Source organism: Canis lupus, chromosome 31 (assembly GCF_003254725.2).
Source record: "Canis lupus dingo isolate Sandy chromosome 31, ASM325472v2, whole genome shotgun sequence".
Taxonomy (NCBI): domain Eukaryota; kingdom Metazoa; phylum Chordata; class Mammalia; order Carnivora; family Canidae; genus Canis; species Canis lupus.
In genome coordinates, this window is record NC_064273.1 from 39,523,493 (window position 1) to 39,551,476 (window position 27,984).

At 52.8% G+C, this 27,984-nt stretch overlaps 1 protein-coding gene across 1 annotated transcript in view; it reads left to right on the plus strand.

Moving 5' to 3' along the window:
* Positions 1 to 27,984, plus strand: part of PCNT (pericentrin) — a 101,618-nt gene that overhangs the window by 31,505 nt on the left and 42,129 nt on the right. The window contains 8 exon segments of the mRNA XM_049104512.1: positions 1,803 to 2,272; positions 3,656 to 4,223; positions 13,079 to 13,222; positions 18,748 to 18,899; positions 22,771 to 22,931; positions 23,155 to 23,393; positions 25,080 to 25,242; positions 25,784 to 25,996. Of these exon segments, the coding sequence (XP_048960469.1) occupies positions 1,803 to 2,272; positions 3,656 to 4,223; positions 13,079 to 13,222; positions 18,748 to 18,899; positions 22,771 to 22,931; positions 23,155 to 23,393; positions 25,080 to 25,242; positions 25,784 to 25,996 (2,110 nt within the window).

Sequence of the window (27,984 nt, forward strand, 5' to 3'; positions counted from 1 at the left end):
CAGAGAGAGGGAGAGACCCAGGCAGAGGGAGAAGCAGGCTCCCTGCGGGGAGCCCGAAGGGGGACTCGATCCCGGGACCCCGGGGTCACGCCCTGGGCCGAAGGCAGATGCTCCACCGCTGAGCCACCCAGGTGCCCCCGAATTCTACAATTTCTATTTGGTCTTTTTTGTTGTTGCTGTTAAGAATTTTTTTTTCTTTGCCATGATTTGCTATCCTTTTATTCGTTACAAGCATATTTTTCTTATGCCCATAAGTGCAGTTATGATACTTGTTTTTAAAACCTTTGTCTGCTGGGGCACCCAGTGCTCAGTTGGTTGAGTGTTTGCCTTTGGCTCGAGTCATGATCCTGGGGTCCTGGGATTAAGCGGTGCATCGGGCCCCCTGCTTGGTAGGTTACCTGCTTCTCCCTCTCCCTCTGCACTCCCCCTGCTTGTGTGCACGTGCGTGCTCTCACGCTCTCTCTCTCAAATAGATAAATAAAATCTAAAAAAAAAATCATTTAAATCCTTTGCTGATTTCAAAATTTTGGCATCTTGAGGTTCTCCAATACAATCCTGTATTTCCTTTTTAGCATGGGTCATATTTCTTGGGTATTTGTATATCAGCTGATTTTGGACATTGTGACTGACACATTGTTGAGACTCTGGAATCCGTTACATACCACTGAAAAGTATTGATTTTTTTTGTTTGTTTTAGCAGACAGTTACCTTGGTTGGAGTCTGACTCCACATTACGTCTTCTCTGTGTGGGTGCTCCTAGGGTCTGCCCACACCTGTCTGCACCAGGGATCAGAGACTGGGGCTAGGTTAATGCACAGATCCTGTAGCTTCTGTGTCTGGTTCGGTCCCAGTGGGCCTTTACGTCTCACTTTCTACCTCCTCTGTTCACACAAAGGAGGTGCTGGAGTTTGTGTGCGCGGCGCAGACAGGTAGAGTGCCCAGTGCCGTTTGTTTCTTCTTAGTGTCCAACCCTTCTCCACAATCCGCCTGCTTTTAGATGCTCTCTCAGGCCTCTAAGTAGTTTCTTATGTTTTTCCCAGTGTTTATACCTCTTAGTGTCTGGGAGGTTTGGCCTGATTATAGCTTCTCAGCTATTTCCAGAAGCAGGATCCTAAACTTATTTTAATAACTTGATTATTTTAAGCAGTCATACCCAGTGTGGGGCTTGAACTCATGACCTGAGATCAGGAATCACATGCTCCACTGACTGAGCCAGCCACGTGCCTCTTTAATAGCTTAATTCTTAAATAAGGAGTTGAGGTCATCCTTCAATTCCATTTTTACTTTTGTTTTTTTCTTGTAGTTTATTGACTTACTTGCTTTCTATTTTTGAAAATCAGGATACTTGCCTACCTCTAACTTTGTGATTCACCTCCCTTTCCAGAAGATACTCTTAGAAGTTTAAATTTTAGTTATCAATCTTTTACTCAGATTCCATGTAAGATATTAGAATATGAATGAAGCAAAGCCTGAGACGGGGGCTCATTGAACCGTTTGCTGCTCTTGTTCTCGTGGACTCTGGTGTCCTTGCTGATGGTGGCTCTGCTCTGTCCGGGGTGGTTGGCCCTCCCCCCGACTGAAGCCCCGTGGTGTCTCTGACCCCCCGCATCGCTGGTCTCACGCAGGTGGCCTCTGACACTGTCTTTGTTTCCTCCACATACGCACGTACGTGTTGAGTTCACGTAGTTTTTAACCCTGTCTGCCAACCCCAGAGGTGAAGCACAGCTGGTTTGGGGGTCGTTACTACCAGTAAACTTCTCCTTTAATTTCTTCAGTCTTACGTGAAATTATGTTACGTGCAGGTAAAACACAGCTTGGTTGAAGATCACCGGGAGGAGCTGAAGAAAGCCAACGAGAGGTTACAGCTCGTGAAGCAAGAATTGAAAGACAAAGAAGCAGAATGGAAAGTGGCAAGTGAGGATCTAAAGAGAAAAGCTGAAGAGGAGCTCACGCTGATGCTCCATGACCTGAAAGAACAAGCTGAAGCTGAGAAACAGTCCGTAATAAACAAGTTTGAGCTCCGAGAAATCAAAATGAGGCAACTTCAGGATCAGCAGGCAGCCCAGATCCTGGACCTGGAGGGGTCTCTGGTGGAGCAGCAGGGCCGCCTGCGGCAGCTGGAGCATGGGCTAGAGGCGGAGGAGTGTCCACGGTGCGGCCACTGTGGCCAGGAGCCAGCTGGCCGTGTGGCTCCTGCGGACCAGGACTGGGAGCTCGCCACCCGCCGCCTGAGGGAGGACTGCGCCCTCCAGCTGATGCAGGCGCAGAGCAGGTGGGTGCTGTGCTCGCCGCAGCGGGTCAGGTATGGAGCTGTCTGCCAGTTTCCCACTTGAGGCCTGACCCCAAGGGGCCCAGCAGAGGGTGAGAGGCCGGCCCCCTGGGAAGACCGGCTGTGGGCTTGGAGGCGGGCGGGAGCGTCTGCAGGAAGAGGGGGCATGTACTGAGGCCTGGACACTGGTCTTCACCCTGGAACACAGCGGGTTAGAACCCACCCCCCACCCTGAGCTGTGCTGCGAGGAGTGCCCAGATCCTCCTGGTGGAGTCCGTGTTCCTTTGATGGACGCTACTGGGCACACATCTGCCACGTTATTTTGGTTCTTTGCATGTTTTAAAATTTCAGGAGCAAGAATTTGACTTTACTTACCAGAAGGACATGCAGTTCATCAGTATTAGTTCTTTGTATTTTTAAAACAGGTATTTAAAAAAATTTTTTTTTCTAAAATTTATATTTACTTCCTTTAAATTTCAAAGGAATTTAGAACGTGATTTGATCAGTCAGTGCTAACTCTTTGCAAACCCGAGCTGTAGCGAGTGGGGGTGTTTGGGAGTCTTGAGTCATTGGTCTCGCTGCTGGTGCTGCAGCTTGTCACCTGCGAGCTGCTCCCACCGTCGTGAGCGAGGTGCAGGAGCCCTGGATCCGGGGTCTGAGGCCTTGAGCTCTGATCTCGACCCACCGCCTCACGCCGGGTGGACCCAGGCCCGTGCTCCTCCTGTGTGGGGAGGGGACACAGGATGGTCAGGGAACACGGCCAGAGTTATCTGGTGGAGGCTTGGCACAGAGAAGCAAACCAGGGTCGTCTTATTCTTCACGTGAACTGACCGAGAGGCACGTCACGAATGTGCAGCATGTGCCCAGTTGAGATTCAGGCTTTTTCCGGGTCCTGGTGCTTTGATGAGAAGGGAGTCTGCCCCCTTGCCTGTGCTTTTGCAGGCAGCACTGCCTGTGGCTCGGGAATTCGTGTCCCTTCCTTCTCAGCCAGCTTTTCCGAGGTCTGGGTGGGCCTCAGGCGATAGTGCGGCCCCTTCCCTGTGTGGCCCTTCTCGCCGGGCTGCGCGTCACCTCTGCATTGCCATGACGTCTGTCGGAAACATGCCTGTGCTCTCCTGCTGTGTATCTGTGTCCTCCGCTTCGGGCTGTGAGTGGGGGATGCCTGGGCTCTGTCCCTCGAGCTCCTCTGGCTTCACGTGGCCCCTTCACTCTCCCCTTGTTCCTCCTCTCGGGCCATTTGTGGCAGAGGGAGCAAGACCAGCTGGAATACGGCAACGGTGTAGTGAGTGGCTACTGTAGTGGTGAGTCACTGTGAGCAAAGTGAGTGAGGTTGGTGCTTTCGTGACTGTGTTTTGCTGCCCGTGCTCACCTTGCGTGTCCTCTCAGGTTCTTAAAAGAACGTAAAGAACTCACAGAGAAATTCACCGCGGAACAGGATGCTCTCCTCCAGGAGGCCCAGGAGAAGCACGCCTGTGACATGCGGCTCCTGCAGGAGAGACACCAGCAGCACGTACTGTCCTTGACGGCGCAGCTGGAGGCCAGACGCCGGGCCGAGGTGGAGGAGCTGAAGGCCTCCGTGGAGAGCGAGCGGTGGGCTCTCGCAGAAGCACGTGTGGCTGAGTTGCAGACAGAGCACGCCGCTGCCATCAGTGCCCTGGAAGCCAGACACTCGGCACTTCTGGGGTCCCTGGAGTCGCGTCACCTGTCCGAGGTGCAGGCCATGCGGGAGGAGCACAGGCAGGCTCTCGAGCAGCTGAGAGTGGACCTGGAGAAGCAGCTGCAGGAGAAGGAGGCTTCTCACCCCACGCCTCTGACTCAGGCGCTGGAGAAGCATCCGCTGAGCCACGGCCAGGAGCTTCCGCCTGTGGAGGGGGGCCTGAGGACGCAGACGAGCTCGGGCCAGCTTGAGGGTGTGAAGGCCCCGGTGCCCCCTGAGGTTCAGGGAGCCCAGCAGGTGAGGCGCGCGTCAGGGCCTGCGTGTCTCTACCCCGTGTGTCCCATCTGCCGCTATCTGGCGGGTGGCTGCGTGGTGGGTGGATGGAGGCGCCTGCAGGCCACGTGCCGGGGAGATGGTCGGAGCGCTCCCAATCTGGTCTGCCATGGAGGCAGCCCCCCCGCCTCCGTCGTCTCCCTTCTGCACGTTGGTCCCACCCTGTGCACCCCAGGTGCTCCCTCTGACCCGGGGGCACAGCTCTGCAGACCCCCACCACAGCACACTCTGACCCTGTCTCCCGGCTCCCGTCCCGTGCATGCCACGTGCCAGGCTTGCTGTCGTCTGGGCTCCTCGTGTGCTCACGTCCCCAACAAGTGTTTCCCCGACTGCCCGGTGCAGAGCCCACCTCCCTCTAGGACTTCTAGCCCTGGGGCCTCCAGGGGCCCCACCAGCAGGGGTGGATGCCATGGGGCCCGCCTTGCTCAGCCCTGCGGACATCCCCAGCTACAGCTCTTTTGAGGTGCCAGGGGCCCTGCCGCAGCATGTTGGCGTGACCTCAGGTCAGCTGGGGCATACGGGAGTCCAGATCCGTCCACCTGCGGTGCACCTGGGGGGCAAGGTCCTGAGCTTGCAGGCAGCAGCAAGGGCGCAGATGCGTTCTGAAGGCCTCTGATGGCTGACCGGTGGGGGCTTGGAGTGACTGGACTACCTGGGGGAAGGGTCAGCCGGGGCCCTCAGGGGGCAGCTGGGGGCAGCCACCCAGGAGGGAGGGCCGGGGCGTCTGGCAGGTGAGCGGGGTGACGTCTGGGTCTGCACCCGGTAGGCAGCGGTGGCGGAGGAGCCCTCCCTGCCCGAGGCAGAGGGCCCCGCAGGGACAGCTGTGCGCGGTGTCGCTGACACGGGTCCACACAGGACACTCCTGCCGGGGCAGGTGCTCCGGCGCTGACGCACGCTCTGGTTTCGTTTTCAGCTCTTTCAGCTGCGCTCGCGCGTGTGTGAGCCGCATGTCAGATCGCGCACTGCTGCTGCTCGGGGTCTGATGAAGCAGTTGGGATCTCTCGAATCCGCGCAGCTGCCGCGGCCAGGCCCTCGTGCGGGTCCGTGGGTCCCTGTGCATCTGGGCAGGATGGCCTGTGCCCCGAGGCCCTTCACACTCATGTGTTCGTATCTCCCCGTCCTTCTGGGGGTGAAAGGGTAGCGACAGGATGGGAACCTACACACACAGCGCTTTGCAAATACCCGGTATTTTTTGTGAAGTGTTACGTCCAAATTTATTGAGATACAGATTCTTGTGAGTAGTAGTTTTCTGTTTTTTTTTTTTTTTAATTTTTATTTTTAAAGATTTTATTTATTTGAGAAACAGAGAGAATGAGCGAGCGCACAAGTAGGCAGAGCAGCAGAGGGAGGGGGAGAAGCAGACCCCTCACTGAGTAGGGATCCCACCATGGGACTCGATCCGGGACCCTGAGGTCATGACCTGAGCCCAAGGCAGATGCGTCACCGACAGAGCCCTCTCCCCCGCGCCCCTCGATACCTTTTTTTTTTAAAGATTTTATTTATTTATTCATAAGAGACACACATACACAGAGAGAGAGAGAGAGAGGCAGAGACACAGGCAGAGGGAGAAGCAGGCCCCATGCAGGGAGCCCGATGCGGGACTCGATCCCGGGTCTCCAGGATCAGGCCCTGGGCTGAAGGTGGCGCTAAACCACTAAGCCGCCCGGGCGGCCCATGAGCCACCCAGGCTGCCCCCTTGATACTTTTTAAGCGAGCCTTGTTGTCTAGCTGGTTTCACAAAAACATTTGGACTTGTTGAATTTTCACTTTTATTGGAGAGGGTGTCCGCATAGACGGAGGGGCAACGGTTGAGCGACGCGCTGTGTGGCCGCCCGTGGCAGCAGGTGCTGTCCTCGTGCACCCGTGCCCCCTCACCTGCCCTTTCTGTTGCCGCAGGTCCCGGACATCACGCATTTTCGTCTGTGGACGCTTCAGTCTGTGTTTCTTCCCCCTCGAGGGAGCAGAACTGCAATCTGTTCTGACTTTAAAACTAAGTAGTAATTCCTTTGTACCCTCACGTGTGCAGCCTCCTCCTGTGGCCGTTCGGGTCCGGCTCCGGTCCGGCTCCAGCGCAGCTTGTGTGCCTCGGGCCGTTTTACTGCCTCCGTGATGCTGCTTAACACTTCCCCCTCCTGCCTGGAAGGCGTCGGTGTCTCCACGCAGGATGGGACTCCAGTGCCCGTCGTGGTCTGGAATCCTTGTGGGTGGACGCGTGCGCCCCCCGTGGCCCCCTCAGGCTTGGGCCTGCATGAAGCCTTGCCAGGGCCGTTGTCCCCAAAATAGCAGGGACGCGCTGTTCCTCCTCAGCAGGTTTGCTCCGGGCCACAAATATCTTTGCACCTGTTTGAAAAGCAGGGTCACTTGCCACAAGTTATTTCACAAAGGCTTGTGAGCTGATTGGCTTTCTTCCCCTGGGAGTTGGCTTGTTGGAAAAGTTCTCTGGAAACCGAAGCTTGGTTCCCTTCTCTTAGAGGTGTGCGTCCCGGACAGAGGTCGCCCGTGTCGATAACGCTAAGCAGAGTCGTGGAACGCAGGGGCTACCTGTAGTACGGCCGGGATCAGCTGCTCGAGGCAGTTTCATGTTTTCTTCAATTAAGACATGAATTATGATAATTATGAATTGTATGATAATTTTTGAAAATAGTAAGGCCATTTTGGGTATAGTTTAATTCATTTTCAGTTGGATTTATTTTTATTAGTATGTCGGTTTACTTAATCTTTTTTGGAGATTTTATTTATTTGGGGGAGAGAACAAGAGTGGGGTGGGGGCAGCAGCAGGCAGAGGGAGAGGGAGACGCAGACTCCCCGCTGAGCGGGGACTCCCAGCGCAGGGCTCGATCCCAGGATCCTGAGCTCATGACCTGAGCTGAAGGCCCTGACCTGAAGGCAGCCGCTTCCCCGATGGAGCCCCCAGGCACCGACGACGTTGGTATCTTTTGTGTTAATACTACTGTTTTTTTTTTTAAGACGTATCTGTCATGTTTTTTTAGTGGCTAAAAACATACATATATACCTGACATTTTTCCTAGAATTCTGTAGATTTTTAGAAAAACCTTGAGAATTAAAAAAAAAAAAATCGTTTCCTTCTATTGACTTTACTATTTATTTATTTTTTATAAATTTATTTTTTATTAGTGTTCAGTTTGCCAACATAGAGCATAACAACCAGTGCTCATCCCATCAAGTGCCCCCCTCAGTGCCCGTCACCCAGTCCCCCCCACCCCCCGCCCACCTCCCCTTCCACCACCCCTAGTTCGTTTGACTTTACCATTTAGAATATGGAAAATTAAATGGAGTTTTATTCGAGGCTAGAAGTAGAAGTGATTATCTGTGAGGAGGTCTCAAGGTCGGGGGTAGGGTTGCATGAGCCAAGGGAGACTGGATTTGTGCCTTCCCAGCCTGGGGAGGAGTGGCCTGGGAACGCATGCCAGAGGCACCGGCCGTCCTGCAGCCTTCCCTGGGTGCACACCCTCCAGCCGGCCTCACCTGACTCCTGAGCCCTTGGCCTTTGTGTCTGTCAGGTGCCCTTTCTCGCACGTTCCCACTCCAGGCCTGGGCCTGCGTTGGGTGCAGCAGGCGTGAGGTGTCCCCACTGCCCTCTTTCCACTGCACGTGGACAGTGAGAGCCGTTCCTCCCGCCCACAGTGCGCATAGGATGGGCACCTTGTGTATGCTACTCGCTTAGCCGAGCTTATGCTCCCTTACACGTGTGTGTCTGTGAACTGCCAGTAAAATCCTTCCTGATGCAAAGTGGTGGGTAACAGATAAGTGACAGGTTTCCATCCTCTTGAGCAAGTGCAGCTCTGTGTTGGGGCAGGTGAGGAAGGGGCTTGGCATCAGGCCTGCTCTTTCCAGCCAAGGTTCCATCTAGAACCCCCCCACCTCCACCCCGGGCCCTCCCTGCAGCGGTGACTCCAGGGCCGGGGAGAGGGGGCGAGAGCCTGCTGGTCACTGTGCTACCCCGTACAGGTGCCCAGAACTTGAGGGCGGGTGGTCCTGAGTGGTCCTCAGGGGCATGTGTGCTCCTACCCTGACCTCAGACAGAGACTTGCTCTCTGAAAGATTGTTGCCTGAAGAAAGTGATCCTCCCACATCTTAACCAGAACATTTAATGGGCACAGGGAACGCGCGGGGTTTGCCATCCCGACCCCTCCCCGAAGATGCTAGGAGGGAATCTCCTAATGCCTGTGCCGGCGTCCTGGGGGCTAAAGGGCTGTGATGCCGAGTCCCGCTGGATTGTTGTCCTGGCTGGTGGGTTGCTGGGTGGGGGTTGGGTCCCTCTCCCTCCCTGGGTGTTGGTGGTCTTTTTCCCAGTGTCCTCCACAGTGGTGCAGTATTTCCTGTGGTCTGTTTCTTCGGGAAACGGTGGCATGGCTCCCGTGCTTTGGCCCTGCTGGTGTGGGGTGCCTGTTGGCGTCTGGGTTTCCCCTATATTCATCCACTCTTTGTGGTTGACATTTGCGGAGTTAGCCTCCCTAGTCAAACCTGGTTACCCCCAGGGCTGCAGCTTCCTTTCTAGCTGTCAGTGGTCTGCATCACCCCCTCTTTCCCCTAGAAGGGGAATCATGGTGTAAATGTGATTAAAGTACTTCAGAAACCTTGCAATGTGTGATAGCTTGGAATTTGCAGGGGATGCTTCTTTTTAAAGGTTTTGGAGTTAAATTTGTTTCAAGAAAGAAAGTTAATTCAGAAATAGTCTCTATAACTTGAAAGTACAAATTTAGGGCTGTGCCATGCATGCCCCGTTTTCTGATGCTGGTGATTAAGGGGGCTCCAGGACCTGCGGAGTGGTTCTGTAAGCTGGAGCCTGACTCCTGTGTGTCATCACAGTGAAAATACTGGAGTATGAGGTAAGAGCTCAGCGTTGACTCTTTTCCTCCTCGCTCAAGGAGGGTGCCCCGGTCCCTGCAGAGGTTGAGGCCCAGCGTCCAGCCCTCCTGGCCGAGCTGCGACAGGAGACAGGGAAACAGCAGCTCCACTGTCAGGAGGAGCCTGAGGTGCTCGAGTGCCCGTCAGAACCGTTCCTGGAGCAGCAAATCCTACAGCCAAAGGTACTGGGATTAAGAGTGGTCTGTCTTATTGCTGTGTTTTGTCATCTGCAAAGTGAATGAGGAATTTTATTCTAAACTAATGGTGATATGCAAAGTTAAAATAGTTGGTGTTAGAGTTTTCTAGGCAACATTTCCATTCATTTCTTTTCTATTTAAATTGGGTGGTTAGCATACCTTTTCTGCTAAGAAGTTGTCATCAAATATTTTAAATCTGAGAAAGTTTGAGTCTTACTGCCTTGCTCTGATGACTCAGCAGCAGCTACATGAAGGTTTTTCTTGCTTTAAGTAGTCTGTTTTCATGGAAGAATGTGCAGGATGAGTGAACACTGCACACCCTCTCTTATGATTTTTTTTTTAAGATTTTATTTATTTATTCATGACAGACACGCAGAGAGGGAGAGAGGCAGAGACACAGGCAGAGGAAGAGCAGGCTCCATGCAGGGAGCCTGAGGTGAGACTCGATCCCGGGACTCCAGGTCACGCCCTGGGCTGAAGGCGGCACTAAACCGCTGAGCCACCCAGGGATCCCCATCTTATGATGATTTTTAATGTAGCTTTATTTTGTTTTTGTTTTTTTTTTTAAAACAACTTTATTAAGATATATTTTAGATACTTTTATATTGAATATTAGATATTTATATATAAGATATAATTTAAGACATATTAAGGCATATCATAAAAATTATTTTTAAGTATGCATTTCGGTTTTAGTATATTCACCAAGTTGTGCAACTATAACTCCTGTCTACTTCCAGAACACTTACATCACCACAAAAAGAAACCCCCACCCTGTTAGCTGCCTTTCCCATCCCCCAGCCCCTGGCAACCACTAATCTTTCTGTTAGTTTGCCTTTTCTGGATGTTATAGATGTGGGATCATACAGTATGTACCTATTTGCCTTTGGTTCCTTTCACTGAGCACAATGTTTTCTACATTTATAGATATTGTAGTGTGTATCAGTACTTGCTGTTTGGTTTTTATGTATCATTTATCTCTTTTGTTTTTCTAATTTTCCATTACTGCTTTCTTTTCATTTGAATGTCCTTGATATTTATTTTGCTATATATTTTTTTGATTTATTAGTGCCTGCCCAGGGGATTATAATGAACACTTTATAACGGTACAGCTCAGATTAATACCATCTTAAATTTAATAGTTTGTAAATCTATTCTCCTATGTAGCTTCATCCCCTTCTCTGTCCTTTGTGTTAATATTATACAAACCACATTTACATATAATTTATGCTCATTGATTTTTTTTCAAAATCACGTAGAAGAAAAAAACAATGACCAAAACTGTTTATTTTGACTTTCACTTTACTGGTTTAGTCACTTTTACCGCGTTCTTGGTTTCTTCATGTGGATTCAAATTCAGGTCTAGTGTCCTTTCACTTTAGCCTTTCAGTATCTTTTCAGGGCAGGCCTGTTAGTAATGAATTCTCTCAGTTTTCACTCATCTGGGAATGTTTTAACTTCTCCTTCATTTTGTAAAGATAGTTTCCTGGACATAGAATTCTTGGTTCAGTCTTTTTTTTTCCCCAGCACTGAATTTTTACCACCCTACTGCTTTTTGGCCTCCATGGTTTCTGAAAAGTAAGCTAGCCATTAATTTTATGTTGAGGATAGCTGCTTTCAAGCTTCTTTTTCTTAGTCTTTCACAGTTTAATTGGGATGTGTCTTGGTGTGGATCTCTTGAGTTTATCCTATCTGGGGCTAATTGGGCTTCTTGTGTTTATATATTAATATTTTCTCATCAAAGTTGTGGGTTTTGGCCGTTATCTTTTTTTTTTTTTCTTAAAGATTTTATTTATTTATGAGAGACAGAGAGAGAGAGAGGCAGAGACACAGGCAAAGGGAGAAGCAGGCTCCATGCAGAGAGCCCGAGTCCCGACTCTGGGACCCCAGGGGTCACGACCTGGGAGTCACGCCCTGGGAGTTATGCCCTGGGCCCTGGGCCGAAGGTGGCGCTAAACCGGCTGAGCCACCAAGGCTCCACCCCCCTTTTTGTTTTTGGCCATTATATCTTCAAAGAGTCTTCCTACCCTGTTCCTTTCTCCTCTCCCCCATTATGGGTATGTTGGTCTTTGAGGGTGTCCCGCAGGCCTTTGAAGCTCTGTTTACTTTCCTTTAAAAAAGAAAAAGATTTTATTTATTTATTTAGAGAGCACTTGGGCAGGGGGAGGGGCAGAGGGAGAGATAATCTTTGAATCACGACCTGAGCTGAAATCAAGAGTCCGACATTTAACTGACTGAGCCACCCAGGAGCCTATTTAATTTATTCTTTGTTTTTATTCTCCAGACTGAATAATCTTGTTTGATTGATTTTTTTTTAATAATCTTGTTTGATCTGTCTTCATATTTGCTGATTCTTCTACCCATTCATATTTACCATTGAGTCTCTCAATTAATTTTTCATTCATTGTACTTTTCAGCTCCAGAATCTCTCTTTAGTTCCATTTTATTTGCTTATTTTATTTTATTTTTTATTTTTTAATTTTTATTTATTTATGATAGTCACAGAGAGAGAGAGAGAGAGAGAGGCAGAGACACAGGCAGAGGGAGAAGCAGGCTCCATGCACCGGGAGCCCGATGTGGGATTCGATCCTGGGTCTCCAGGATCGCGCCCTGGGCCAAAGGCAGGCGCCAAACCGCTGCGCCACTCAGAGATCCCGTAGTTCCATTTTATAATCTCTTTCTTTATTGAGGGGCTCTGGTTGGGTCATGCTTTCAGTGCTCTGGCAGGCGGTTTACTCTGCCTTAGCTTTTATTTATTTATTTATTTATTTATTTATTTATTTATTTATTTATTTATTTTTTATTATAGTCACACACAGAGAGAGAGAGAGAGAGAGAGAGAGAGGCAGAGACACAGGCAGAGGGAGAAGCAGGCTCCATGCAGGGAGCCCGACGATGCAGGACTCGATCCCGGGACTCCAGGATCGCTCCCTGGGCCAAAAGCAGGCGCCAAACCGCTGAGCCACCCAGGGATCCCCTGGTTTTATTTTTTTTTTTAAAGCTTATTTCATTAATATACTTAAAAAAAAAGATTTTATTTATTTATTCATTCAGAGAGAGAGAGAGGCAGAGACATAGGCAGAGGGAGTAGCAGGCTCCCTGCAGGGGGAGCCCCATGTGGGACTCAATCTCGAATCTCCAGGATCACGCCCTGGACTGAAGGGGGCGCTAAACCGCTGAGCCACCCAGGCTGCCCTCATTAACATGAAGACTCCTAACTCTGGGAAACGAACTAGGGATGGTAGAAGGGGAGGAGGGCGGGGGGTGGGGGTGGCACTGAGGTAGGCACTTGACGGGATGAGCACTGGGTGTTGTTCTGTATGTTGGCAAATTGAACACCAGTAAAAAAAAGTAATTTATTATTAAAAAATATATATACTTTAATTTGTTAGGTGAACCTTCTGCAAAAAAACACTATTATTTAGGAAGAAATAGGGTTTATGTTTAAAATCAAAGGAACTTCGGTATCTTGGATTCTGATGGTCATGATATCCTGGTGATGGGTAATTGCTTAATGTGACCTTTTGGAAAGGTTGAAAGCTGTCTTAGTTATGTTTTGTATGAGAAGCACATTTGATATACATGTTCACCGTGGGTAGTGGCTTTGTCCCTTTTGATCACTGCTTTTGGCACAGTATGGACTCAAAAAATTTGTTGAGTGAACTATATATTAGCAAATAGAGAAATAGAACAACTTAATTTTTAGAGCTTAATGGCATTTTTGTTGTTTTTAATTAATGTGCTTTTATATAGGGTGAATTTGAAAGTGAAAAGAAAGTTGCTTTGCATGAAAAGGAGATACATGGACTTGAGTGTGCGCAAGCACAGTCCCTTTACCAAAAAGAGAAAGAATCCTTGTTTCTGCAGCTGCAGGAGAAGAATAACCAAATTCTGCAGGTATGTGGAAAGTATCTTTTCTTTGTTATTACTTTGTGTGTGTGTGGTAAAATATGCATAACAAAATTTACCATTTTAATCATTTTTAAGGGTACAGTTCAGTGGCATTAACCCCATCCACACAGTTGTGCGACTGTCACCACTGCTTCTAGAACTGTTCATCATCACAAGTAGAAACTCTGCCCCCATTACACACTAGCTCCCCATTTCCCTTTCCTCCAGCCCTGGAACCTACTCTACTACTTTGTGTCTCTAGGAATTTGACCACTTTTGGGCCCTCCTGTAAGTGGGATCATACAACATTTATTCTGTCTGGTTTATTCCACTCAGCATCATGTCTGTGGGGTCTGTCCATGTAAGGCAAATCAAAGTTTCTTGTTTTTTTTTTTATGGCTGAATAATATTGTTACATTTAGATACCACATTGTATTTATCTCTTCATCTTTATCTGTTGAAGGACCTTTAGATGGTTGTTTTCACCTTTTGACTAATCTGAATAATGTTACTCCGTGTACGAGTATCTGTTGCAGTCCCTGCTGTCACTTCGGGGGTGTACCTATCTAGGAACAGGATTGCCAGGTCAGATGGTGATGCTGTGTATGTCTTGAGGAGCTGCCATACTGTCTTCACAGCGGCTGCCCCTTATGTTCTTGCCAGCCGTGCACAGCGTTCCAGTTTCTCCACATCCTTGCCAGCACTTATTTTCCGTTTTCTGTTTATGATCGCCATCCTAGCGGGTGTGAGGTGAGACCTCATCGTGGTTTTAATGTGCATTTCCCTGATGATCAGTGATGTTGAGCATCTTTTCATGAGCTAATTGGCCATTTGTATGTCTTTGAAGAAATGTCTGTTCAAGTCCTTTGACAGTTTTTGAATAGGATTGGGTTTTGTTGTTGAGTTGTTCATTATTTCCTTTGTGAGTAGAGGTGTGTATTGATACTTTTTTTTTTTTTTTCTTTTGACTGGGCTCCACACACACAACGTGGAGCTTAAACTCATGACCTTGAGATCAAGGGGCAGATGCTCTACCAGCTGAGATGACCAGGCTCCCCTACTTACACTATTTTTTGAGATAGTCCTACAATGTAGACCTTTCTGGATCGTAATAGTACTGGTTTCTTTTTCTGACCTTATCATTGTTTTCTGCTGGTCTCCTTTCAGCCTATCAATAACCAGTGTTGTGGTTGTGATGTGATATTGGGGTGATGTGGGGTCTGGGAGCAAACAGTTGAGAAAGAATTCTTGAGATGTCTTAGGTGCAAAAAAAGGTGGTTTTATTAAAGCACAGGGATGGGGCTTGTGAACAGAAAGAGCTGCCCTGGGTTCATGAGGAGGGAGGGATTAGTTAGTCAGGATTAGGGATAGAGCGATTAGGGATAGAGCAAGTCTCAGGAATTTAGAAACCAGGCTTCCAGGACTTTGCTGTGAAGATACGGTTATTTCATGAGACCCTTTAGATGTTTATCAGTGGGCCAGACGTTTGAAGGATGATTGCCAACACACATCTTGGGGGGTAGAGATAAAGGAAGTCTCTGGAGGGATTTCTATATGTTAAAGGAGATTTACAGGTTCCTGGGGGTTGCTTTTTGCCTCCAACAGAGTATTAACCTTAAGGCAGTTGAATTCCTAGAAGGTCACTGCCTGCCTCAAGGATTTGTCAATGGCTGCATGTTGTACGGAGACTTGATTGTTTCTACATCTTTTGCCTTTGTTCTCCACATCTTGTGGTTCTTATTATGACTACAAGATACTCTTTAGCAATAACCATCAGGAAACTTTGAAAAAATAAAAGTTTATTAAAGCCCTGGAGGCTACACCTTGTCGCTGGGTACACCTAGCCAGGTGTGATTGTGAGCCTGGGCTTCTGCTTTTACTGGGGTTGAGTGTGAGGGCCTGTGGTTTTGTGCGCTCACTACTGGTGAGTTTCATTAAGAGAAAAAACTCAGCCAGGCAAATTTGCAGGTCCGATTGGCTTTGTGAAGTGATCTGTGAATCAGGAGCAGCCCATCCAGCAAGTACAGGGATGTTCTCAGGAGCTGTACAGGTGGGAGGTTTCCAGCAAGCCCATCTTTCCCTGGGGGAAGGGCAGGGTGATCTTTTCATGCAGAGAGAGGAGAGGGCCCTGAGGGACAGGTTACCTCCTCCCTGCCAACCAGAAAATTCCAGATTGAGTAGCTTAAAGTGTTTTCACTCCTGGGGAGGTTGGAACTGCTGTGACCTCTTGGTCTGTTGTCCTGGGGGCAAGTGACTTTGACCTGATTTTGTAGTGGTGTTGCTGGGGTCTGTGGCCCTTGGTGCACAAAGGTGGTTTTATTAAAGCCAGGGGGCGGGGTGGGGGACAGGACCTGAGGGCAGGAAGAGCGGCTGCCCTGGGCTTGTGAGGAGACTGGCTAGATACTTGGGGGTTGGAGGAAGTAAAGGACGTTCCCACAGGACCTTAGTCGGCTAAAGAAGACTCTCCGGTTACTGGAGGCCTTGCTCTTTTCAAACCAAGGTTGTTTTCCCTTCTAGCAAGACATTGGGATTCAGACAGTTGGGAGCTTCCTGGAGGATATATTGTGCTCCCCTCAAGTACTTGTCAATGGGCTGCAGATTAGAAGGACATTTAACTTACCTGCATTTCTTTCTGCCTCTGTTCCCACATCACCACCACCTTGGGCCTGTGGCTTCCTTTGTAACAATTTAAAACATAAGAGCAGAATTTTGTTTATTTATCTACATATCTACTTTTAAATTTATTTATTTTTAAAGATTTTAAGTATTATCTACAACCAGCGTGGGGCTTGAACCTACAACCCTGCGATCAAGAGTCGCGTGCCCTACCAACTGAGGCAGCCAGGTGCCCCTGAGAGCAGGAATATAAAGCATGGAGACGAAAGAAAACAAATGGACCAGAGATCAGTTATTTAAATCAACTAAGATCCGTAGAGCAAGGGAGCCGGGTGAGAGGGAGGCTGGCGATGTGCGTCTAGAGTGAGCCCCCTTGGAAGTGGGTGCCTCCATCGTGAGGGCTCGAGGCAGGCTCTCCCAGTACAAAGGAGGAGAAAAACCACTGGGATCCTTGTGCACCATCACTGGATTTGGACTTCCCAGATTGGAGACATAGCTGACTTGTCTTTGTGTGCCAGGCACTTTGTGAGGTACATTCCAGAGCTTTCTTACTGCTGTAGGGTTCTGTCTTGCTCACGGAATGGATCCCTCAGGACACTGAGGCCCAGGAGAGGTTCCCTTAATTTGCTAACAATCCAGTGGCTCCCAAGCAGCAGAGCCAGTTTGGTTTTAAATACTGCGCCTGGGTGTGTGGCTTACCCTCCACCAGCCTCAGGTGGTGTGTGTCTGTGGAGGGCAGTCACCTGCTGGGGGGCGGGGGGGGGGGGGGGGCTTGTTTCTGGCAGCAGAAGCCCCTCCCAAGCTCCAGGCTGAAGAGCAAGGGGCACCAGTGCTGAGGCAGGAAACAGTTCCGCAAGGAAGAAAGGACCTTTCTAAGTGTTTTTTCTTTTTCTATTTTTAAAGATTTTATTTGTTTGACAGAGAGAGAGGATGAACAGGGGGAGGGGCAGAGGGAGAGGGAGAGCAGCAGACTCCCCGCTGAGCAGGGAGCCCCACACGGGGCTCGGTCCCAGGTCCCCGAGATCATGACCTGAGTCCAAGGCAGATGCTTCACTGACTGAGCCCCCCTCCCAGGTGACCCTAAAAGTGTTTTTTCAATTTTTCTTCAACTACCAGGTGTTTCTGCCAAGACACACTATATGCATTCCTAAAAAACTCATTCCGTAAAAAAATACTAAAAATAACCCAGGTCATGGGAAAGTAGGGTTAAAGATCATTCAAATCCTATACCGTTTTGTATCTCAAGAGTCCTACTACAAGTATTAGCACAGGTAAAGAGAAATGGTAAATTCCGGATTGAGCAGTTACAGATTTACCTTTACAATAGGGGGATGCTGGCTTGATGGTCTCCTGAGTGCAAGGGGGAGGAATGAAGGGCATCAAGAGAGGCGGGGGTGGGGGTGGGGGTGGGGGGCTCAGGAGTGAACTTGCTGCTGGGGGCTGCGGGGTGCGGGGAGGAGGCTGCTCCCTGCTGCCCAAGTCCCGCTCCTGCCGTGAGCCCGCGCTCACCCGCGCTCACTGCTTGTGTGCTATGACCAGGCAGTGTCCCAGGGAGAGGGACAATGATCGCTAGGCACACCAGACTCTATTAAGAAATTGTTTTTGTTGTAAATATTTCTATAAGCTTTTTTGAAATGTACGTGCTCAGTTAAATAATGCTGTGCAGTAAGGAAGAGCGTCCTACTGATGTAGTTTTGGAACCTAGGTGGTTTTGTGGGGGGAGATCTGGAGCTGATGACCAAGAAGGAATTCTTGAGATGTCTTTGCAAATGGTGGTTTTATTAAAGCACAAGGACAGGACCTGTGGGCAGGAAGGGCTGCTGCCCCAGGGTGGTGAGGGCTGGCTCTTCATACACTGTGGAGTCGGAGTCGGGGTAAGTAAGGGGAAGGGAGATTTTCAAAAGAACTTTTGTCTAAGGAGGACCGACCTACAAGGTCCTGGACGCCTTGCCATTGTCGGGTTAAGGTTGCTTTTCCCTCTGGTAAAGCATCAACATGCAGACAGTTGGGAGCTTCCTGGAGGAAGGTCGCACCCGCATCCCCGCATCCCACCCGGGAGGGGGTGGGGGCTGGCAGGGTGTCGGCTTGTGCTGTGTCCACTTCCCTTCCTTCAGCAGGAGGGAGCAGGATGGGCAGAGGGGAAAGTGTGTGTCCCACACACTCGGAGGGTGGACTCCGCCACCGTGGTGGCCTGTACGGCTGGCCCTCGGCTTGATGCTGGGAGGCCGGCAGGCGTCTGCCGTCCCTCCACACCCCACCAGCTGGGGCTACGCCGCGCCTGGAGCAGTCTGGGCACCAGCTCAGGTGCTGGCGGCATTTGGGCTCACGGCTCTTCTCTTTTGTTTGTTTTTGGTCATCATTTGCCATCTTAGTCTGATGGAACCAGTGGTTTATAGAATCTGTATTTTTTTTTTTTAAAGATTTTATTTGAGAGAGAGTACATGGTGGGGAGGAGGCAGAGGGAGAAGCAGACTCCCCGCTGAGCAGGGGGCCTGACACAGGGCTGATCCCAGGACCCTGAGGTCATGACCTGAGCCAAGCTGTGCTTCTGATGGAGCCCCCCCACCCTCCCACCGTCCCCGGGCGCCCCCTTTGGCTCTTTTTTCAAGGAGACAGGTGTAGGTGATCTTCAGTTGCCTAGAAACTAATACTCTGAATGAACATAAAAGAGATTTTGAGTGTTTTGTGAGAATAGTCTCTGGTGAATTTGCCCCTGACCCTGGCGCCTGGGCTCCTGGGATGTTCGCATATCCCGGGTCTGGAGGCGGTGGGTGATGGGGGGCTGTTAGTAATCTTCACCTTCAATCGCTGTATTTTGCCGTGTTTTTGTTACCTGGGATGACGAGTGTTTGTTACAGAAGTTTATTCCTCACGGAATTGTTTTAAACAGAGCTATGACAATTTTTCCTCAACAGCTGAAGGAACAGATTTTATCCCTAAGTCACGAGGTGGAAGAGCGCCGCCGCGACCTGGAGCAGCTGCAGCAGAGGCGCGAGAGGGAGAACCAGGAGGGCACGAATCTCATCTCGATGCTGAAGTCCGACGCTGACCTGTCTGACCGCGAAAGGTCGGTCGCTCGCTCCCCTGTGCCCGCCGCCCCCGCGCCCTCTCCCGCGTGAGCGCACCGCGGTACCTGGCGGGATGCGACCCCCGGCCCTGTCCCTCTTCTCATTCAAAAAGACATCAAGAAGAGTACTGAGCACCGAGTACAGGACGTCATTGGAGAACAGTGGGGCTGAAGGCGGGTGGTTTCTCCTCGGCCGGGCCTGCCGGCCTCTCAGTGGCTGGGCTGTTGAGAGGCAGAGGAAACCTTCCTCCTGCGGGGTGGCCCGGTAGTACCTGGACCCGGTGTCCCTCTCCTGGAAGGTCTGCACTTGGAGGGCCTTGGGCCCCCGCCCCCCTGCTGCCCTCCTGACTCATTCTGATTGAGGTTTTCTTTATTTATTCTTACACTTCCCCCTTTTGATGAAGATCCTTCCCTGAAAGCATTGCTGACAGAGTCAGGTGTTTCACGTCTATTGGTTTTACCCCTCGGTGCCAGGAGGACCTTTCCTGCATCCTGCCCCGCGTCAGGGGAGTCTGGCTAGAGGGCTTGAGCCAACTCAAGTGCTTACGTTTGTAATAGTTCCTTCTTTTTCCTCTCCAGTGCCCTGGCTCTTTGCAGTGGCAGAAGCTGGAAGTTTTCTGGATTTGTTTTGTTGCCTTCACTTGTCAGATTTGAAAGTTGAGGATTTTAGCAGTTTTTTAGGTGACCCATGTAGGATGTGAGCAGCTGGCTTGCTGTAGTAATTAAATATGGAGTGTGGGCAGTTTCCCATTCTGTCCTAGTCTTGTTAACTAAAAGAGAAAGTTCCTGGTTCAGCCTGTAAAACAAACAAACAAAAAAAGACCATATCGGCATCTAGACGAAAGACTAGAATGGTCACAAAAAGACCATTTGGAGTCCATTGTAATGGTCAGTGAACAGATTTATTGGGCGTTTGTGTATAGGCATGTTTTGGGTTTTTTTTTTTTTTTTTTTTTTAAGAGTTGTAGTTTATTTATTTTTTTAATTTTTTTTTTTTTTTTTTTTTTTTTTTATTTATGATAGTCACAGAGAGAGAGAGAGAGAGGCAGAGACACAGGCAGAGAGAGAAGCAGGCTCCATGCACCGGGAGCCCGACGTGGGATTCGATCCCGGGTCTCTAGGATCGCGCCCTGGGCCAAAGGCAGGCGCCAAACCGCTGCGCCACCCAGGGATCCCTTGTTTTGGGTTTTTTAAAAGATTTTATTTATTAGAGAGAGACAAGGCGGGGAGGGGCAGAGGGAGAGGCAGGCTCCCCGCTGAGCAGGGAAGGAGGGGGGAGCTGGAACCCAGGACCCCCGAGGCTTTGAGGTGAAGGCCAACGGTTAACTACCTGAGCCACCCAGGCGCCCCACAAGTTAGTTCCTATCAGGTATAGGAAAAGCTACTGTAACTGCTCAGGGACTTCCTGCCAGTGTTCTAGCATCCGGAGGGAAGTTGAGGGCCTGATTCCCTAAATCCCCCTTGGGGTGTTTCCTTTGGGCAGTTTGATCCAAGGTCTGGCCCTCCCCAGCAGGCCTGGGGACAGACACGTAAATGTGAAGAACTGGTGATTACTTCCGCAAACCTGAGTCCTTGAGTACTTGAGGACACGTAGCTGCAGCTCGCAGGTGGTCGGAGTCCAGAGTGCACCAGAAGCCTCCCGCACTTAGGTCCTCGAAGACTGGGCAGGGGGGATCCCTGGGTGGCGCAGCGGTTTGGCGCCTGCCTTTGGCCCAGGGCGCGATCCTGGAGACCTGGGATCGAATCCCACGTCGGGCTCCCGGTGCATGGAGCCTGCTTCTCCCTCTGCCTGTGTCTCTGCCTCTCTCTCTCTCTCTCTCTGTGACTATCATAAATAAATAAAAATTAAAAAAAAAAAAAAAAAAAGACTGGGCAGGTTTGGGTAGGTTCAGGAGAGGGGGAAGAGGAGGTGGGGGAGGGCCTCAGGGCCCTTAGGAGGCGAACAATACATCAGAAACATCCAGAAGCCTCAAGAGACCCTTTAAAATAGGCATCCCCTCAGGCTTTTGTCTGTTTTGTGAAGGAGCCTCCCCAATCGTGAGTAACAGGTGTAGGGAGCTCGAAGTCCCCACTACCTCTGGGGCGTCGGTCCACTTAGTTACAAGGACACACTGTTTGTAAGCGTGGGACCAGCCGGGCCCGGGGCCGCCCCCGCGAGCAAGGTCTCTGTCTCGGGTTTTCTCTGGAGCCTGGCTGCAGAGCGCAGGGGCCCCGGAGTGTCTGTGCACCTGCCCTCCGGCCCAGGGCCTCCCACCTCCCGCCCCCTTGGAGAAGTGCAGCCCCGGGGGCTCCCTGGGGGGGGTTGGGCTTATAGTGTGGGGGGCCCGGGTGGGGCCACTGTCATCAGAAGGTCCCTCGAAGCCCGCCAGAGCTGGAAGTGTCGCGGCTCCTCGTCGGCTGGCTGTGCCGCCTTCCGCCCGCTCTACCGCCCGCCCTAGGAGCTGGCGCGGGGCGCGAGTCGGGCTGCCCCTTGTCCGGCTGCCTGGGTTTCACTAAGAAGTTCCTGCTGTAGGCCGCCCGGGGCTCAGCGGTGGAGCGTCTGCCTCAGCTCAGGGCGTGACCCCGGGGTCCTGGGATCAAGTCCCACGTCGGGGTCCCCGCAGGGAGCCTGCTTCCCCCTCGGCCTCTCTGTGTCTCAGGAGTAAATACAATCTTAAAAACAAAAAAGAAGTTCCTGCCCTGTAGCATTCAGATTTCTCCCGTGTTGACCCGGAGCCTTGTTTCTGCTGTTGCGGGTCGGCCGCGGAAGGACCCGTTAGTGTGTAGCTGAGGCTGCAGGGCTCGCTTGTGTCCGAGCACCTGGCTTACCTGGTGCATTGCTGCAGCTCACAGGGCCTCCCGTGGGCCTTCCCCCGGGGTCGCGGCCGAGGGTCGCCGTTGGGGTCGCCGTCGGGTCGGCTGTCTGTGCCCAGGGTGCCTGCCTGCGTGCACCGAGGGGCCGTGGGCCTTGCTGCCGCTGAGCTGGCTGTGCAGAGAGCACGTCCTTCCTTCTAGAGCCCCTTGAACACTGGCCTCGAGGAGAGCACCTGTCCGTAGGTGTCTGGAGGCTGGGGCCCAGGCCTGAGCGCCCCTCAGGCTGTAGAGCGACTGGCTCCACACACGATTCCAGGTGTGCAAGATGGGGCCAGTGGGTGAGCAGCAGCTGCAGACTCCTGACACCCACAAGCGTTTGTCACAGTTGAGGATCATCGAGGGGACTGCAGCCCTCCTAGCCTTTGAGGGTGACCCCTGCCCTCCCTGACCCTCCATAGCCGCTGTCATCCTCGTGCCTGCCTCCGCCCGCTCCCCCCACAGGATGTCTTGTCCTGTGCCTGCCTGCCCTCTGGAGGCCTGGGCAGCAGGGAGCAACTGGTGTGCTGTGTGCAGTCTGCCCCCGTGCTGCTTTCCCGCCCCGGTCCTCCTGTCTCTCCCCTGGGCAGCTCTCCACGTGTTGTTCAGTGGGGTCCCGGTGTTGGGAGGAGGCCTTGCCCCAGGCCCTTGGTGGCGGTGTGAGCGCGTGAATGGCTGGGGTGTACGAGTGTCCCCCACCCCCTCGGCCCCGGCATCTCCCAGGTATGAGGACCCGTGTCGGCTGGTCCACTTATGCACAGGCTGCAGCCCTTCACCCCAGCTGTGTCTTGGGTGTGGTCGCTATGCTGTGGCCAGAGAGGGCCAGCCACATTGGTGCTGTCCTCCTGGGGGTCCGAGAGGCTGTGAGTGGGCACAGGAGCCCACGAAAACTAACAGTAAGATGACGCCTTCTCAAAGTCAATGGTAGCAGCCCAGAGGTTAGTCTCGTTGGCAGAGCTGCCCCCCGGCTGTGCCCCTCTTGTCCGAGTCAGGCAGAGTTGACACGGCTGACAGCTCACGGCCCGCTGTGTGCTTTGCTCAGGAGAGCTCTCCGAGATGCTCTGCGGAGGCTGCTCAGTTTGTTTGGAGAGATGCTGAAGGTTGCCATCGCGCTGAAGAGCCGGATCAGTGAGCGTGTGGGGCTCTGTCTGGAGGATGAAGACCCACCTGGTGCGTGGCCCAGCGGCCAGGCCCTGTCTGCAGGTGAGTGCCCGGACGGCCCTGCGTCTGAGCCCTGGGGCCAGGAGCGCTCCGTGCTGTCCCCCTCCTTCCCTGCTGCGTGGGGCCGGGCCGGATGAGCTCCCGAAGCTGGAGGTGGGCCAGTGCCTCTGGGACACGGGTGTGCTTGTCCTTTGACGGCCTGGTCCTGGGAGCTTGCTTGCCGCGCGCGTGGTATATGCAGGTTTACGTCTTTGCTCATTTGCAGCACCAGTGCTTGAAGAGACGTGGCCTGGGTCTGAGGCAGCCCTGCTGGAACTGGACAGAAGTTTGCCTGAATGCGTGGAGATGCCTTCAGAGGCTGAAATTAGCAGTCACATCTGTGAAAGCTTTTTCATGAGCCCAGAAAGTTCACTGGAGTACGAGCAGCCGATTAGGAGGATTTACCAGAGTCTGGGCCTGGCGGTGGAGGGCCTGCTGGAGCTGGCTCTAGACTCCACCAGGCAGGTGAGACACGGCTCCGCGTGCCGTCCATCTGCGGCCCTATGTTGGCTCCTGTTAGTGTTTCCCTTTTTCTGAGGATAACGGGTTCGATAAGTGGTTAGGTTGCATGGTTTGGCGACGTAAGCTTAGTGGATGAGGATGGTGCCGCTCCCAGGCGTGGTGCTGGCCGCTGTCCATTCGGTGTTTCTGGTTCTCGGCTGCAGCCTACAGAGCGAGAAGGGGCATTGGCACTTTCTGGGTGGATCTGGCTTCTTTCGCTGTTGTCTTCTCCTTTAGGATTCAGGGGCAGAAACCGTCAATTTTGGGTACGTACCTGCTTTCTCATATTGTTCTCATTTTCTGTTACTACCAGTGATGCTCCTCTGTGTTTTTCCTAAGCAGAAGTCTTTTCTGAGCCCAAATTCTGGAGACAGTAGGTTTGCTGCGAATGGAAAGGAAGAGCTGAGTGTGGGGTTGATGACACGTGGTTTGGCGTCTCTCCTTTGTCTACCTCCTGCACCCTTTTAACTTCACGTTGAATATATTTATGTCCAGAGATTATCACCAGAACAGGGGGTTATGCTCAACTTTTTAGAAAGTTTTGTACAGTTAGAAAAGACATGAAATATGAATACAGGGATCCCTGGGTGGCGCAGCGGTTTGGCGCCTGCCTTTGGCCCAGGGCGCGATCCTGGAGACCCGGGATCGAATCCCACGTCGGGCTCCCGGTGCATGGAGCCTGCTTCTCCCTCTGCCTGTGTCTCTGCCCCTCTCTCTCTCTCTCTCTCTGTGAGACTATCATAATAAATAAAAATTAAAAAAAAAAAAAAAGAAATATGAATACATGACAGGCAGCGTAGGGATTCTTTTTCACGTTGAACCTAATTAGAAAATATGCATTTTTAGTCAAAACCTTGCTGTTTACATCCCAGGAATCCTTGAATAAGTCTTCTCCATTTGGTGTGAGAAGAGCAGCCTTGGGGCTGCTTTCAAGGGGAAACCAGTGGATTCCCTCAGAGGCAGAGTCTGGGGAAGCTGGAGGTGCCTGAGTGTGAGGGAGGCCGAGGGAGGCCCAGGCCGGCTGCTCAGGCGTCTGTCGGCACAGCTGGCCGTAGGCGTCTGCCTCCACGGGTTAGCCTGGGCCGCAGCCTGGGCAGGGGAGGGAGGCGAGATCGGGGCCTGGGGCTGAGCCAGGACAGGGCACCGCGGGAGGCCGCACCTCGCACCTCGTGGAGACCGAGTCAGGGAGGGTCTGCAGGGGGTAAGGGTGCGTCAGGCCCCATGCCCGCCGAGGTGGCCGGCCCAGGGAGCCTCCCTCCCTCCCCTCCCACCCACGGCCTCCCTGCCTCCTCCTCCACCCGTGGAGCACAGGTGGTCATCCTGCGCGGCCTCGGGGCTCTTGATGAACAGTTCTCATGGCCTTGGAAACGCGCCCTCTCGGCAGCGTCACTGTGCAGATGTGTGGCGTCCGTCGTTCGTGCACGTGTGAACTTTCTGTGCAGCATTGTAGCTGTGCAGAATTTTTCTTTCTTGAAAATTGTTGAAAAAGCAAATTTGCGTATAACGGACACGGTATTGAACGTCAGTGTTGCTTCTTACAGAGTATTTGTGGTTTTGTCAGAATTCTAGTTGTGCCGGGATTCTAAGTCCGTTGGTGTTAACGTGAGCTTTATTCTGACGTGTGGTTCTGGTTTCCAAATGTGTTAACAGCTGGAAGAAGCGCGTCAGATTCATTCTCGTTTTGAGAAAGAATTTAGCTGTAAGAACGAGGAGACGGCACAGGTCGTCAGGAAGCAGCAGCAGTTACTGGAGCGCCTGGAGGAGGAGAACGCGGCCCGGACGCGGCTGATGCTGGAGCTACACCAGGCGCAGGGTGAGCGCTGGCTGCGGGCGGAGGGCTGCCGGGACACAGGCCCGGGGCACCGGGGAAGGGGAGGACTCACAACTTTAAGAGTGAAGCGAGGGACTAAGTAGCGCCCATGGCGTGAGGCCCCGGTGACCTTCCTCAGGAAACCCTGGGATCAGGAGCGCAGATCCCGGGCCGACAGCCTCAGCGCGTTGCCTGCTGTGGTGAGGTGGGAATGTCTGTCCTCCCGTCACGGGCGGCGGGTGTCCCGGAAGGGACATTGTGACCCCTGGGACCCCCGCACGTCAGGGCGTCTGGTCCCTGGTGTCACAGCGCTTGTGCGCCAGGGTGGCGGCCGTGGTGTGAGGGAGTCACGTGCGGTGGTGCTGAGGCCTCTCCCCGTGTTCGCCCCCCCCCCCCCCCGCCCCCCCGGGCGCACAGGCCTGTCGTCTGGGAGTGGGACGCAGGCGAGCGCCGAGCTCCCAGGTGCGAGCTCCCAGGTGCGCTGCGGCTGGGAGGGCCGACCATTGCTCCTCCGTGAGGCCTCAGCGGCCCGTCTCCATCTCAGGCATCATCGAAGGCTTCAAGGAGGAGAAGGCCAGCCTGCAGGAGGCGCTGTGCCGGCAGGAGACGGCCGAGCACGGCCTGGCGGAGGAGCTGGAGGGTCTGAGGCAGCAGCTGCAGCAGGCGGCGCAGCAGCAGGCGGAGCTGAAGGAGGAGAATTCCGCCCTGTGGAGCCAGAAGGAGGCGTCGGCCGCAGAAGCAGAGGCGAGAGAAGCTGGTGAGAGCGGCGCCTGCGGAGCGGGGCAGGCGGGAGCCCTGCGCGGCTGCGCCCTCCCGAGGCCTCAGTGCAGATAGCACGGCCACTGACCGCCCTTGGGTGCGCCCTTAAAACATTGTGTAACGTTACCCTCAGGTAGGGAAACGTGTTCGTAACAGGCTCGCCGTGATTTCAGGCCGTCAGAGGTCTCCTCTTTAAAATAGTTAAGGTACGAGCAGTTGGAACACGGAGGGTTGCGCTGCTGGGGTTTGCAGGTGGCGGTGTCCCTGAGGACGCCCCGGGGACGCCCGTGTGGGCGCAGCCGCCCCGGGCCTGCTGCACCTCGGCCGTCCCTGTGCTGCTCTGTGCCATTCGGGAGCCTCGTTTTTCATTTCTCTTTCCCCCAAGTTTTTCTTTTTAATTTCCCTTGAGACACAACCAGCCCTCAGGGCCTCGTGGTTGCCCTTTCTTGGATCCTTCGTGCTGTGAGCACGAAGGCGGGTCCCCGGGACCGCAGCTCCTGGACGGCGGAGTTGCCGTGCTCCGGGTCTCCAGCCGCGGGCTGTGCGTGATGGCTCCCGACCCCCTCCTCTTGCCCGACGCCGCTCGATAACGTCTGTCTACCTGGACGTATCTCTCTGTCCTTTTTCTATTTTTTGAGTTGAATTTCTGATGTTGAAAACTTGACCTGTCTTTGTTGGTTTCACCCTTTGAGTCTCTTTCCACCGTCAGTTGTGTCTCTTGTGGGTCTCGTGTTAACGACGCCTGGAAAGCTGCCCGGGGGTCTCCTGCTGTCTCTCCTGGTGCGCGGTGACCTGTTCTGGGGGCAGGGACGCTCCGCTGCTGACCGCAACGCTGTGTGTCCGCTTACTCTTCGTGTCCCTTCTCCTGCTCCCGTCTCTGCCCGGTGCCCGGCCATGCTGGTGTCCAGGGAGGCACCGTTGATGTGTGAGAGTGCGTGAGTGTGTGAGTGAGCACGCGTGCCCTGTGGACCCTGTGCCGCATGCATACTGCCGTCTGCACAGATGTGAGTTCTTGGGGGTGTTCTTCCCGTGGCTCCTCGCGGAGTGAATGGGCTCACGGCAGGATCATGTGCAGGGAATTTCCCAAGACCTCCGGTGCCTGGAATTTCCTTACTTGACTCTTTTCTATAAATGAAGTTGTAGCTGGCGACACGTGGTTTTAGATTTGATTTCTTTTTCTTAAATTGGAGGCCATAAACCATTGTTCTCCTGCACCCGCTGTCTTTGCTGAGGCACCTGTTTCTTCGCAGGTGTTCTGAGGAGCTGCCCTCTGCCCTGCTCTTCTTACCTGCCCCTTTGCCGTGACTCGGTGGGGCTCCTGCACATGCCTTGTTCTGCTTCAGGTCTGAGGACTTGTCAGCCTCAGGTTATTTCTTTAGACCTCGTTCCTTCTGTCCCGGCCCTTCCCGTAGGCTGCGCCTCCCAGTGGGACAGACTGTCCCTGTGCAGGGCCCCATCCGCCCGCTCCCAGCCTGAGGCCCGGTGGGGTGGCCAGGGCCCACACCCCACCCACCCAGTTTATTAACCACCACGAGCGAGTGAGGGTGCTCACAGGTGTTGGAGTTGAGAGACGGGGCCTGAGCAGCTGAGCAGCCGTGTAGCCCTGAGCCAGGGGGCAGCCTCGTCGTCGCTCCCCAAGGCCCGAGTGGCCCTGCCTCTGTGAGGTCCGTCCCGGGGGCTCTGCTGCGCCCGGGCCTGCCTCCCCCTGCACATCTTCTCGAGGCTGTGGACGCGGCTGCTCTTCTGCGTCTCTGGTTACCCTGCAGAGAGGCCTGGCCTCCTGTGTGGCCGCAGCGCCCGTAGCCCTGGCACCTTGGCAGATGTGAGCGGGGCCAGTCTTTGCTCCTTCCCTTTGACACCGCGCTCGGTCCTTGGTTGGCTTTCATCCTGTTAGCCGCACCTGGCCTTCTTACCTGGCCTCTGTTCTTTCCCTTCACGCACACAGTTCCTCTCCCTTCACGCACAGCTCTGCGCTCAGGTTTGCAG